Source organism: Leptonychotes weddellii, chromosome 8, assembly GCF_054177405.1.
Source record: "Leptonychotes weddellii isolate Sample4059 chromosome 8, ASM5417740v2, whole genome shotgun sequence".
Lineage (NCBI taxonomy): Eukaryota > Metazoa > Chordata > Mammalia > Carnivora > Phocidae > Leptonychotes > Leptonychotes weddellii.
The window spans coordinates 41404123-41416069 of NC_138376.1; the positions used below are offsets into that span (position 1 = coordinate 41404123).

The 11947-nt window shown below is 37.4% G+C and overlaps 1 protein-coding gene across 14 annotated transcripts in view; it reads left to right on the top strand.

Moving 5' to 3' along the window:
• Positions 1 to 11947, top strand: part of MLIP (muscular LMNA interacting protein) — a 245731-nt gene that overhangs the window by 111017 nt on the left and 122767 nt on the right. For all 14 annotated transcript variants that reach the window (XM_081828434.1, XM_081828443.1, XM_081828437.1 and 11 more), the window contains exons 3-4: positions 1828 to 1983; positions 5005 to 5397. In XM_081828434.1, coding sequence (XP_081684560.1) covers positions 1828 to 1983; positions 5005 to 5397 — 549 coding nt within the window. The remainder of the gene's footprint in view (positions 1 to 1827; positions 1984 to 5004; positions 5398 to 11947) is intronic.

The following is an 11947-nucleotide window of genomic DNA, read 5'->3' on the forward strand; positions in this document are numbered from 1 at the left end:
TCTGGAAACAGTACAGGGGAGTGAGAAGGATACTCTTGTACTTCCAGGCCCAGTGTGAGAGAAAACAGCTACCACTGAGGTAGCTTCTTAGAGACAAAGCCCTTCAGAGGAAGCCATGGTCTGGTTAGAGCTAGGATAGTTAGAGAAGAGGTTAAAGACATGGGGGATTTTGTGGTGGCTGACTGAATACCAGAAAGTGTATGGTGGAAAGGCTTCAAGAGTTGGAGCAGGGCACAGATGGGAAAAGAACGAAGGGTGTGCATAGCACACAGGGATTGTGGGATGACTCTGAGGCCTGGGTTTCTCACAGGGGCTGACATGGCTGGGGTAAAAGGAATGCCAAGGTGAAGTCTGAGGGGTTCAAGGCATAGAAAGGGGGCACGGCCTAAAGGGAGAGGAGAGCGAGGGTCTTGCCAGGGCATATCATATTTCTTGTGACAGAGGCATGGAGGTGACAGAGGGGCAGTGTTACTCTGATGAGATGGGACTGATTTTATCATCAATGTTGATTACTCTACCTTTCTGCTCCCCAGTGCACCACATTCATGAGCTTTTCTGTATCTTAGTTCATTTTCTCTGGACTCAGAGGAGGCCATGTTCCTTCTCCTGTTCCCTTAACTTATTTGGCCTGCTTCCTCCAGGACCTTGTTTTGCTTTCCTTCTCTCCTGATCCCTCCCCCCAGTCTACAGACATCTTCAAGTCTATCCGATTACATGCCAACACAGGCAGCTCTTTGACTCGCCTTCCCTCACTAACTACTCTCAACATCCCTCCTTATTCCTCATCCAAATTTCTTGAAAGAGAAATTTATGGCACTTCTTCTCTTTTTCCCTTTCATGTAGTCCTCAACCTATTGCTCTTGGCTTTCTGTGCTTGTCACTAGCCATGTGTCTTTTAAAACCAGAATTATTTGTCTAAAATTCTAATATGACTTCATCACTTCCCAATCTACGGTGCTCTAATGGTTCTCTGTTGTCAATAGGACAGGATCTAAGCTTGATCCACACCTCACTGCTGCTGCCTTTCCATGTTTTCACTCATCTGGTTTTCTCAGCCTGGGATATCTTTATCTTCCTCTTCACTGGGACCTACATTTTCAGATGTAGCCTTTTACAGAGCTTCCCAGGGTGTGTAGGCAGGTACCCCTCATCACTTTTCCTTTATCTTCTGTGCATACCCTTTTCTCTTCTTGTGCGTGGTCTATTAACCATTTCCTATTCACAGTGGCATCCCTAGCTCCTGAGTGCCTGCCCCACAACGAATATTAAACACAGTCATTCTTGAATGAATAAAGCATGGATGAAAGAGAAAGTATATCCTTCAGGACAGGCATTGGTATTCTAATAGCCAAAAAGCATACTTTCAATTTTAAATCCATTTTTTAGTATTCCCATTAATGATACATGTTGGAAATTTCTTGCATGCTTGATGATTATGAGTCAGATTGAACCTGCTAACCCAGGGTTAAATGAATAAAAGTCGATTTTGAAACAGACTAGATGCTGTGTTTGTGATGATCCTATGAAGGTAGAGGTGCCCTTTAATGTTCCAAGAGATCAACTAGCCATTCCACTGTTTTGTTGCCATACCCTACAATAGGATCTTCCTGGGGTTTTGTTTTCTCTGATAAATGGAATAATTTAAAAAAGGGATCTGATCCACTATCACTGTTTTTATAGCTCTTTTCTTTGGCAACCATACACATGGATCACAGGTTAATAGTCAACTTATCAAAATAAATGAGGTAAATATCATGGTATATAGAAAATAAAGTCAAGATAAACCTTTGACAAGATTGAAAGTCTAATTTATTATATGTCTCTTAGGTCTCCTCTGGTGATTCTGAAGCCAAACCTCTGATCTTCACATTTGTCCCCACTGTCAGAAGACTACCAACCCACTCTAAGTTGGCTGACACGTCTAAATTCCTTGTTAAAATTCCAGAGGAACCAAGTGATAAGAATCCAGAAACTGTAAATAGGGTAGGATTATTTTTGCTTTTTCTTTGTGTTAAGCCATTTTATATTAAACATTAAATTGTCCTTAAGAATGACTTGGAAATTTGTATGAATGTTTATTTCCTTTGCATAAAGTGAGATGGCTATGAAATCTAAGGTTGACTAAAAATATAACTGTATAATGGAAACCCAAACATTATCATACCCTCCTTCTCTTTATTTTTTAATTTTTTTTCCTTCTTCTCTTTAATATACTATTCTCAACTCTTCTGAGTTGACATCCTATTCTTTGCTATTCACATGACACATTCTGCCTCCTGTCACTTCCTGTTTTCCCAAATACGTCTTAAAATAATAAAAACAAAATTTCTTGAAAAGTTTGAATTTCTGTCAATTTCTTGACAGAAAATACAAGATAAAACAGTGAGGCATTATTGTTTTACATGCAATAAATTGGCAAAATTTAAAAGTGCAATATCCAGTGCTGGGGTAGTTGTGAAGATACTGACATGCTCACACTTTGCAGCTAGCTTTGTGAATTTGTACAATTTTGGTGGAAAACCCTTATCCACAATCATAAAACTGTTCATAACCTTTCAATAACCTAACTCTTGGAAATGTATTCCAAGAAAATAGTACAAAAGCAGAAAAATGTTATGTAGGAAAACAGGGAAAAATAAAAATAGCCTAATAGCTACCAATCAGAAAAAATTTAAGAGTGTGATAATACATCATTTTCACAAAGTTGTAATTATAGTGATTATGTGATTCCATGGAAAATGTTAACTTTATAACAGTAAGAGACAAAATTGGTTATAAAATTATATTTATATGCTGATTATGCTTATCTAAAATGAGACCAAGACTGGCAATGAAATTAAAACAAACTTTAAAAAACCCTGAAAATGACTTGCATTAGAATAATGACATTTTGGGTATAATGAGAAATAATGACATTTCTCTTTAAAATGTATTCTAATATTGTCTTATTATGAATAAAATGTGACTGGGGGATTTTGTGGCATTCTTGAACCACTAAAAGGGGGTTATTTATCTGATTCACCTTGTCTGTATGAAAACATCTTATCCAGAAAGTTATAATATATCTGTGATCTGAGATTTTCAATGCTACTACCTTATTTCAAAGACTATTGAGGTCAAATTATTTTGGGGAGATCTTAAATGCTACAAGAGGAATTTCTGTGAAGTTTTTCTCTAACAGTACTCAACTCTATATAGTATATATATGGGATGCTTTGGATAGGTGCTATGAGCACATGAGACTGTGGATGTATGAATTCATCTTGGTTGCAAACCTCCAGAGCTTCCTAAGAGGTTGATATTTATTTGCTGATTGCAATGATCACACACAACTACATATTTAAAATATTCAAGATTTTTCTTCCTATTTTTTAAATAGTTCAATATTATAGTAGAACAGGGTAAATAATCCCTTGATCATTTATATATTCAACCACTACTTACTGAATACATTATCTGCTTGGTGCTATGTTCTGAATGAATAAAGCCAACTCATATAAGTCATTCTTGGGAAGACATACAATAAAAAAAGTGAAAAGTATATAATAAAATCTCAGATAGTGATAAAGCTGTAAAAAAATACATTAGAGTAAAGGAATAGAGAGTGATGGGCTATGGGAAAAGGGAGTTTTTATTTTATTTTTGCAGATATAAATCAATGATTTAATAAGTAAATTGTAGAGAATAGACAAATCTGTGCAGAAATTTTTTTTTAAGTCAAGCAGAGAAAGACAATTATCATATGGTTTCACTCATATGTGGAATATAAGGAATAGTGCAGGGGAAGGGATTTATTTTAGATCATTAATAATGTTTTCAAAAACTAGTTAAATTTTTGCCACCTTTTAATAAGCAATGTCTTTGAATCCTGTTATTTTTAATTTCAACTTCTTTCCAATTTAGGTTTTTGTTACCATATAATATTGTAATTTAAAATGTAAAATGACCATTGTCCAAGAAATCCTAATTGGAAATTTGTGTTTTATCTCGAGTAAATCATCATCAGCTGAAAAATGTGCAATGGGTATATAAAATCACCTCCATAGGTTAGTTATATATAATCAGTGGTTTGACCTCTATTTTCACACACACAACATGTACGCACATAATAGCCCATGTTAAGTTTACCACTGTGGTTGAAATTCAGTTTATTTTAGTTTACTTAGTGTCTTCTTTAATTTTTTATTCTGAAGTAATTTTAGGCCTAAAGAAATGTTGCAAAGAAAAGGATAGTAAGCACAACATGGTTACCAAACCAGAAAAATAAACATTGGGTCTTTTAAACACAATCTTAGTGTACACTGTTGCTCTCATTTTAGAAAAAGATGTTTGATAGCTTGATAAAGCTATCTTACTCTGGTCTTGTAAACCCTCTGTGTACTCACAGAAAATTGGATGGGAAAAGATTTAGAATTACAAAATAAAATAGAGTGAAAAATACCTTGTACTAAAAATACCTACTTGTTTTTTTGCTGTCTTATTCCTGAGTTTTTTTCAGTTAGTTGGATGGTTTTGTCTGAATATCCATATGTTTTGTCCCAATTTTATTTTTCCTCTCAAAATTTTAGAGAGATTTGTATTATTTTAGAAACTTTCAATGGGGTTTCCTTTCTCTCCTGGCTGATATAGTATATACAGGTTTTACTTGACCAGTAACTAAACTCTTGACCAACCCCCATTTGTTTCACAAATGTCTTTATGGGAAACATTGTTGTCTCTATCTCTTTTTAAGGAATTATGTCATGATTTATTTGAAAACAGATTTACTTGATGTTGATTCTGAGCCCTAAATTGTTTGGGCTTGAACCAGGACAAACAAGTGGGCTGGTAAAAGTAAACCGTTAATTTCAACCCAGTCTCTCCTAAGCCAACCTGATTTTACATATATTTAAAAAATTCGTGTCCTTGGAGATTATAAGCAATTTAAACTTTTAAGTGTACATGCAAAAAGGAAGCCATCGTCAAACCAATGTCAATGCTTTTATGTCTCTAAATTAATTGCAGTCTGAGTCCAATGAGTACTTGACCTTGAATGCTGGGAGCCAACGGGAGAGAAACCAAGGGACATTGATTTATCCTTCAGAGGGCAGTGAAAAGATTTCACAAGCGAGGGGAATTAAAGCAAACGAACTTCAAGGAATGCAGCAAAGTGACCTCTTCAAAGCTGAATATGTCTTTATTGTGGACTCGGAAGGGGAAGATGAAGATACAAGTGGAAAATGTGAACAAGGCCCCCCTGGGGGGATGGGCACCACAGCTTCTCGGCCCAAATCTCTAGCAATTTCCTCCAGTCTGGTCTCTGACGTGGTGCGTCCCAAAACACGAGGGACAGACCTCCAGGCCCCATCATATCCTGAAATGTCTCATGGGATTGCCCCTCAGCAAAAGCACGGGCAGGTAGGTTTTTCTTCTTGTCGTAAGAAAAAAAAAAATGTTTACATACTCTTTATCCTAGGCTGTCCGCAAATGCCTTCCTGTTCGAGGCATACAAAGCTCTCAAAGAAAAAGATATTAAAAAACCCAAATCCTAAGATCATAAATCATCACAGAGTAAATATAGATAATAAATTCATAAGACAAAAAAGATTATATAATTGTACTGTGAATTGGCTGAAGAGAAAATGTAAAATGTTCAGCTGAGGTAGATCTGAGAGAATGTTGTCTCTTACTTTTGAACAATTCTTGGAAAAGGTTGATACTGGGAATTTCTTAGGAGAGAGTGCTTGGTTAGCTGGGTGCATCAAGAAGCATACTGCAGATATGAGAAATATCCTGTGGGAAGACATTTGTTGGATGTTAGACGCAAGCACATTACTTTTAATCTACTGAAAGAATAGTAAAAGGATATGCTAGGAAATAAGGGTGTAAGAAAAAAAATTCTTGCCTGTGTGTCTTAAGGAGAATATCTCTTGTCGTCCTGGAAGCCACTAGCCAGGTCTTGCCTCAGTGAAATGAGGAGAAGTTCCTACCCCAAAACTTAGCAGCAAAATCCAATAGTTCCTTTAAGTTGGAAAACCTATTTAAGACCCATTTCTGTGATGGTAGGAAAGAAAGGGAATGGTTAGGGAGGGATTTTGAAGGGAAAAATAGGAAGAATTTGCCATTGGTTGGCTATTTGTTGTAATGAAATTATAAAATGACTTTGACAAGGCATAGGTAGAATGTCAGGAGTGAAGAGGCTGGCTTTGGGAGTAGGCAGTGGATGCAAAGTTCTCCTTGAGAAAGCTTGTGTTAGTACCAAGATGTCCTGTTTAGGATCTGCTAGATCAGGTACTTGCAAGCATCCCAAAGTAGTTGGGAGAACATTTTTATTGGTGAGTTGGACTTTTGGTGCTGCTAGGACCTATGCATAATTGTAGAGTAGGTGTCTTATTTTGGGTGCCACCCCATTTTCATTTCTGCAGCCTTCACTGACTTCCTGATGCTGAATTTATATCACCTATAAGCATCCAGTGTCCTTAGGCTACTTTTTGGTGATAGAAGATTCTTCCTGGGGTACTCCCACCTCAGTCTACTTAACTAAAACATTTATTTCTTCTCAAAATTTATTCTCAGATAGTTATTGGAAATGTTCTAATAATATAATTAAACATATTCTCAGTAAGCAGTGATAGGCTTAAACATTTCTTTCTTGCTCTGGGAAAGATGATGGAATAACCAAGTTGGAGACATGGGGGTTTCCAAAGTCAGGGGAGGGTTATTTGATGTGGCCCCTTGGAGAAGAACATGTAGGTGTGATAATAACAAATGTAAGTAAACAAAGCAAATATTCCTAATGAAGCAATTTTTGGATTTTTGCTTTATTTTTCCCAATTGTTAGATTTCTTTCCCTGAGTTGGTCATTTAATTTGTTTTTATGTGTTTTTATATATACAGAAGTAAACTAGAGCCTGAACACACACTGTGGAATCTTTTGTCCAAAAAAAGTTATATGGCAGTAGGGTATAGTTGATGTTATCAAAGCTCCAAATGAAAAGGCAAAGTTCAACCTAATTCATTAGCAGTGGCTGAAAATGATGGTTACCACTAATGGGGGAATACTAGATCTTGAAATGTTTGGGAGTAGCCATTGTTCCTGTTTCAATTTCCTATAATAATCCATTTGAGTAATGAATAGTAGGCCATCATCAAATAAAAATAAGATGAAATAAGAAAGGTAATTGTTAACCACAAATGTCAACCACAGAGTAATGACCAGAGAACCAAAGAAGGCACTCTGAGAAATTTTAATGTAGTCAGTAGTAGAAGCAACAAGTCTAAAGAATATCCCTGATTGGATTACTTAATGCCAACACCATCTACTTTTCAATCAGAAATGTAGTCATTTAAGTGAATTTCTGGTCTACCTGGTAAAAATGAATCCATGTATAGAACTGTCCATAAGTTAGCACTATTAGTCAGCAATAATTTATTAAGCTATTCTAAAAGATGCCTTCAGTTTCTGCTCTGGCTTTTAACCTTTCCATAAACTAGCCTAGATGTCATTTTCTATCCACATCTTCTACCTCTCTTCTTCAGCTCTTCTGAACTACCACAAAAGTACATACTTCCTACTTTTCCATCCCTGAGCCCTTGATTCCTCTGTGTATAAAACATCTTTCTTCCCCAGACCTATCTCCATTTTTACTTAGGCCACTCGATACTCTAAGCTCACTTCAAGTAGTGCCTCTTTCTAGAGACATTCCCTTTGAAGAGGAGTTAGGTCTTCTCCATCTGAACCATTTTCCATATAGTTTTTTAGCCTTTTTAGAAAATCTCCATTATAACTCCTTTTCACTCTGTTGTAATGACAGATTATCTTTCTTCCTCACTAGACAGAGAACAATTTAAGTCAAGGTCTGTCTCATTTATTTCTGTGTCTCCAGCACTTAGTACGTATCTTGTGTATAGGTGAGGTTCAATAAGGTATGTAAAAGGAATAAATATTTAAGAGTTCACATCTTTGAAGTCCTTGCACAGATATTGATTCCTTTATGAAGTCAGCTTTGGTTCTCTGAGCCAAAATAAATTATCCCTCAATATGATTCTGATAGCTTTTTTCTGTACATCTTTTATGACAGTTATCCTATTTCAGCATGTATTATAACTATTTAAGTGCATGCTTTATTTCCCCTAGCAGATTGTAAAGTCTTTAGAAGTAAAGTCCATGTTAAATCCATTTTTATTAAGCATTTTGTTCCCTCAGTGGTTACTATATTATCATGAACATAGTCAATATAAACATTGGGTTGAATATGTGTATAGTTCAAATACTTTCATTGAAGTGGCATATTTAAATAAAAGTGCATTATGTTAAAAAATCACTAGACAATTAAAAAATTTAAAGTGTAGGTCAAAAGTAAAAATGCTAGATAAAATAAGCAGTTGAATCAAAATCTTCTCAAGTAAAATTCAGAAAGAAAGAGTAATTTTTTTTTAAAGATTTTATTTATTTTTTTGACAGAGAGAGACACAACGAGAGAGGTAACATAAGCAGGGGGAGTGGGAGACGGAGAAGTAGGCTTTCTGCTGAGCAGGGAGCCCAATGCGGGGCTTGATCCCAGGACTCTGGGATCATGACCTGAGCCGAAGGCAGACGCTTAACAACTGAGCCACCCAGGCGCCCCGAGAAAGAGTAATGTTTTTGAGTGTTGGCATCTTGAATATTGATGTAAAGTTCTGAGAACTGTCTTACCTAGGGATAATATTAGAGTTAAAAGAGAGGTGAATATTCACATACAAACACAGAGTAATTTGGCTGAAAGACCTATGATAAAGCCTGTAGCTTGGGCAGGAACAGTGGGAATAAAAAGAATTTACAGGGTATAATTAACTGGATTTGTTCATTGACCTATATGGGAAAAGTCAAGGATGGATGAAATTTCTAACCAGGGAAATTGGATGAATGTTGATATCATTAACTGAGGGGAAAATAATAGGTTTCAGGAAGTGATAGAAAGAGATAAGATATCTGATGTGGAGCTTGTGATTCTTTGATGGCACAGCATGATGTTCTCTAGGAAGGAGGTGCAAGTGTGAATCTGGAACACGGGAGAGGGATGGGAGACTGGAGATATTTGGTACATAAGTTGATGAGAGTGGAGATATTTACTCATGGAAAGAATGTAGAAGGTACAAGCCAGGAAATAGCAAAATGTAAAGGGCCTGTGAAAGAATAAAAACCAACGACAGAGACAGAGAGGGGTCCAAAGAAGTTGGAGAGAGAGGTTTCATGCAATGAAAGTTGGAGGGACATTCAACAAAAAGAATAGTCTATAAACAAGGAAGAGTAAATAAAAATAATATAAAATCTTATAAGGAAAAATAAAATACAAAACAAGGTCAAATAAGTAGGACCTCCAGAGCTCATTAAATTTCAAAATTAGGTCATTTGATGACCTTAAGGGGAACAATGTGAGTAGGGTAATAGGGAGAGAAATGAAGTTGAGAAATGGATGGGTGGTAAGGAAAGGAGCCCATGCATTAGAGAGATGCTTTGGGAAAGCAGGAATGATACAGGCAATATACTGGCCATGCTCCTCTGGGTAATTACTTGAAATCATAAACCTTAGTTTCCTCATTTGTAACATGGGGTAATATCAACCTTCCTTGTGAAAATTAAATGAGATAATATATGTAATGTGCCTAGAACAGTGCCTGGCTCATGTTAGGCTCTCAACAGATGGTTTACTGTATTTAAGAAGTTTGAGATGACAGCATGTTTTGGAGTACAGGGGAAAGAACTTGTGAAGAGGGAGAGGTTTTATTTAAAATTTTTTTTAAAGATTTTACTTAGAGAGAGAGAGAGCATGAACAGGGGGAGGGGCAGAGGGACCAACAGACTCCTCACTGAGTGGGGAACCCAACATGGGGCTCAATCCCTGGACCCTGAGATCATGACCTGAGCCAAAGGCAGATGCTTAACCGACTGAGCCACCCAGGTTCCAAAGGGAGAGGTTTTATATTGCTTCAAATGTAGTTTAGGTATAAGAACAGAGGAGAAGACATGAAAAATGAGGTCAGAAAAGCTGGCTGGGGTTAAATAAAGGATGTTCTTTCATGAAAGTCTGGGAAATTGGGACACTGGCATGCATATTTAGTAAGTACCTAGATTTTATGGACCCATGGAAAAGAAATTACGACAAATTATTTGGATAGAAACCTTCCTTATACCTCCAGGCTTCAGTGTGCTCTGATGGTGGCAGAATCCCTGAGATCCCTCAGTGGTAGCATGTTGTTTCCTCTGGGTGAGGACTCAATTGTGCCATTAGCCTATGGGGCAGAGGAAGTACATTTATGGAAAAATCAAGTTGCTTTGACAATTCCAGCAGAAAGCTGATGGAACCTTTTAACAGGAGGGTCTCCTGACTTGTTGATGTCAGAACTCAATTTTTTTTCCTTGTTGGCGAGGTAAAGACTGAATGGATATCAGAGTTACTGTCCTCTTCCCCTGCTCCTCTTCACTATCCAGAGTCTAGAGCAGAACAAGAGGGGACAGTTGCTGAGGGAGGTGATAAGGCTTTCTTCAAGGAGACACTATGTCCCTGAACTCTGTCCTTTTGTTCCTATATCCACTAGACCCTCTGTTTCTGCATTCCCTGCATGACGGTAATGTGCCAGGCACTGGAGAGTAAGGGAATTAACTGTAAAAGACATAATACCTGCCTTTAAGGAACTTGAAAAAGATGCACCTGAAAACAATGAGAATGAAAGGGAACACGTTCTAAGAACAAGGGGAAGTTCAGGGGGAGGACGCCTACATCAGCCCAGACCATCAGGAAGGGTTACACTGTAGGTAGCTGAAATGTGAACAGTGAGTACAAGTTTTCTTGGCAGATAACTAGGGCTTGGGCATTTCAGACAGTGTGAACGGCCAGGGAAGTACCAACATATAAGAAGAGGGTGGAAGAAGACAAGGAATGTGAAAAGGACTCATCAGAATATAGGAAATAAAGTAGGAGAGAGTGATAAAATAGAAGCCACAGATAAAACAGTTTTAAAAAGGAGGGAGACATTGGAAATCAGATTCTATGGAGAAATCAGAAAAGATAAGGCATTCAAGTGCCTGTTGGGCTTAGGAAAATACAAATCACTGTAGACATTGGTGAAAACAGTTACTGTGGAAGACCAGGGAGAATGAGCTGTTAAGAAGTCAGTGGGAAGTGTATTCGTTTTCTACTGCTGCATAACAGATGATCATAAGCTTAGTGGCTTTAAAAAAACCACCTATTTATTTTTTCTAGGTTTCTGTAGATCAGAAGTCTATGCCCAGCTGAACTGGTTCTTCGCTCAGGGCCTCCTGAGTTTGAAGTTAATGTGTCAGGTTACACCCTCATCGGGAGGTCCTGCACTAGGAAGGATCTGCTCCTAAGCTCCCTCCTGTTATTGGCAGAATTCATTTCCCTGAGGCTGTACAATTCATAGCAGCTTGCTTCTTAAAGCTGGCAGCAGAGAAAGAAAATCTCCAATACTGAAATCTCTAACCTTTTGACCCTCTTTTAAAAAGCTCACTTAATTAGGTCATGCCTACACAGGATAATATGTTGATTAATTTAAAGTCACCTGACCAGGGACTTTAATTACATCTGCAAAATGCCTTCAGCTTTGCCAGGTTCTATTAGAAGCAAGTCATGGATTCCACCCATACGCAAGAGGAGGGGATTATGAAAGGGTGGGATTCTTTGGGAAGTCTCTTTAAGTGTGTTGGCTACCAGAAGTAAGGAAATAAATCCCATGATTGTATGGTACAGATGTCATTAAGAAGAAAACACATGGGTCTGAAATTAAGGAATACACAGGATCCACAAAAATCTTGGTGCACGTGTGTGTGTGTATTTTTTTTTTTTATTCTTATGTTAATCCCCATACATTACATCATTAGTTCTAGATGAAGTGTTCCATGATTCATTGTTCATGCACAACACCCAGTGCTCCATGCAGAACGTGCCCTCCTCAATACCCACCACCA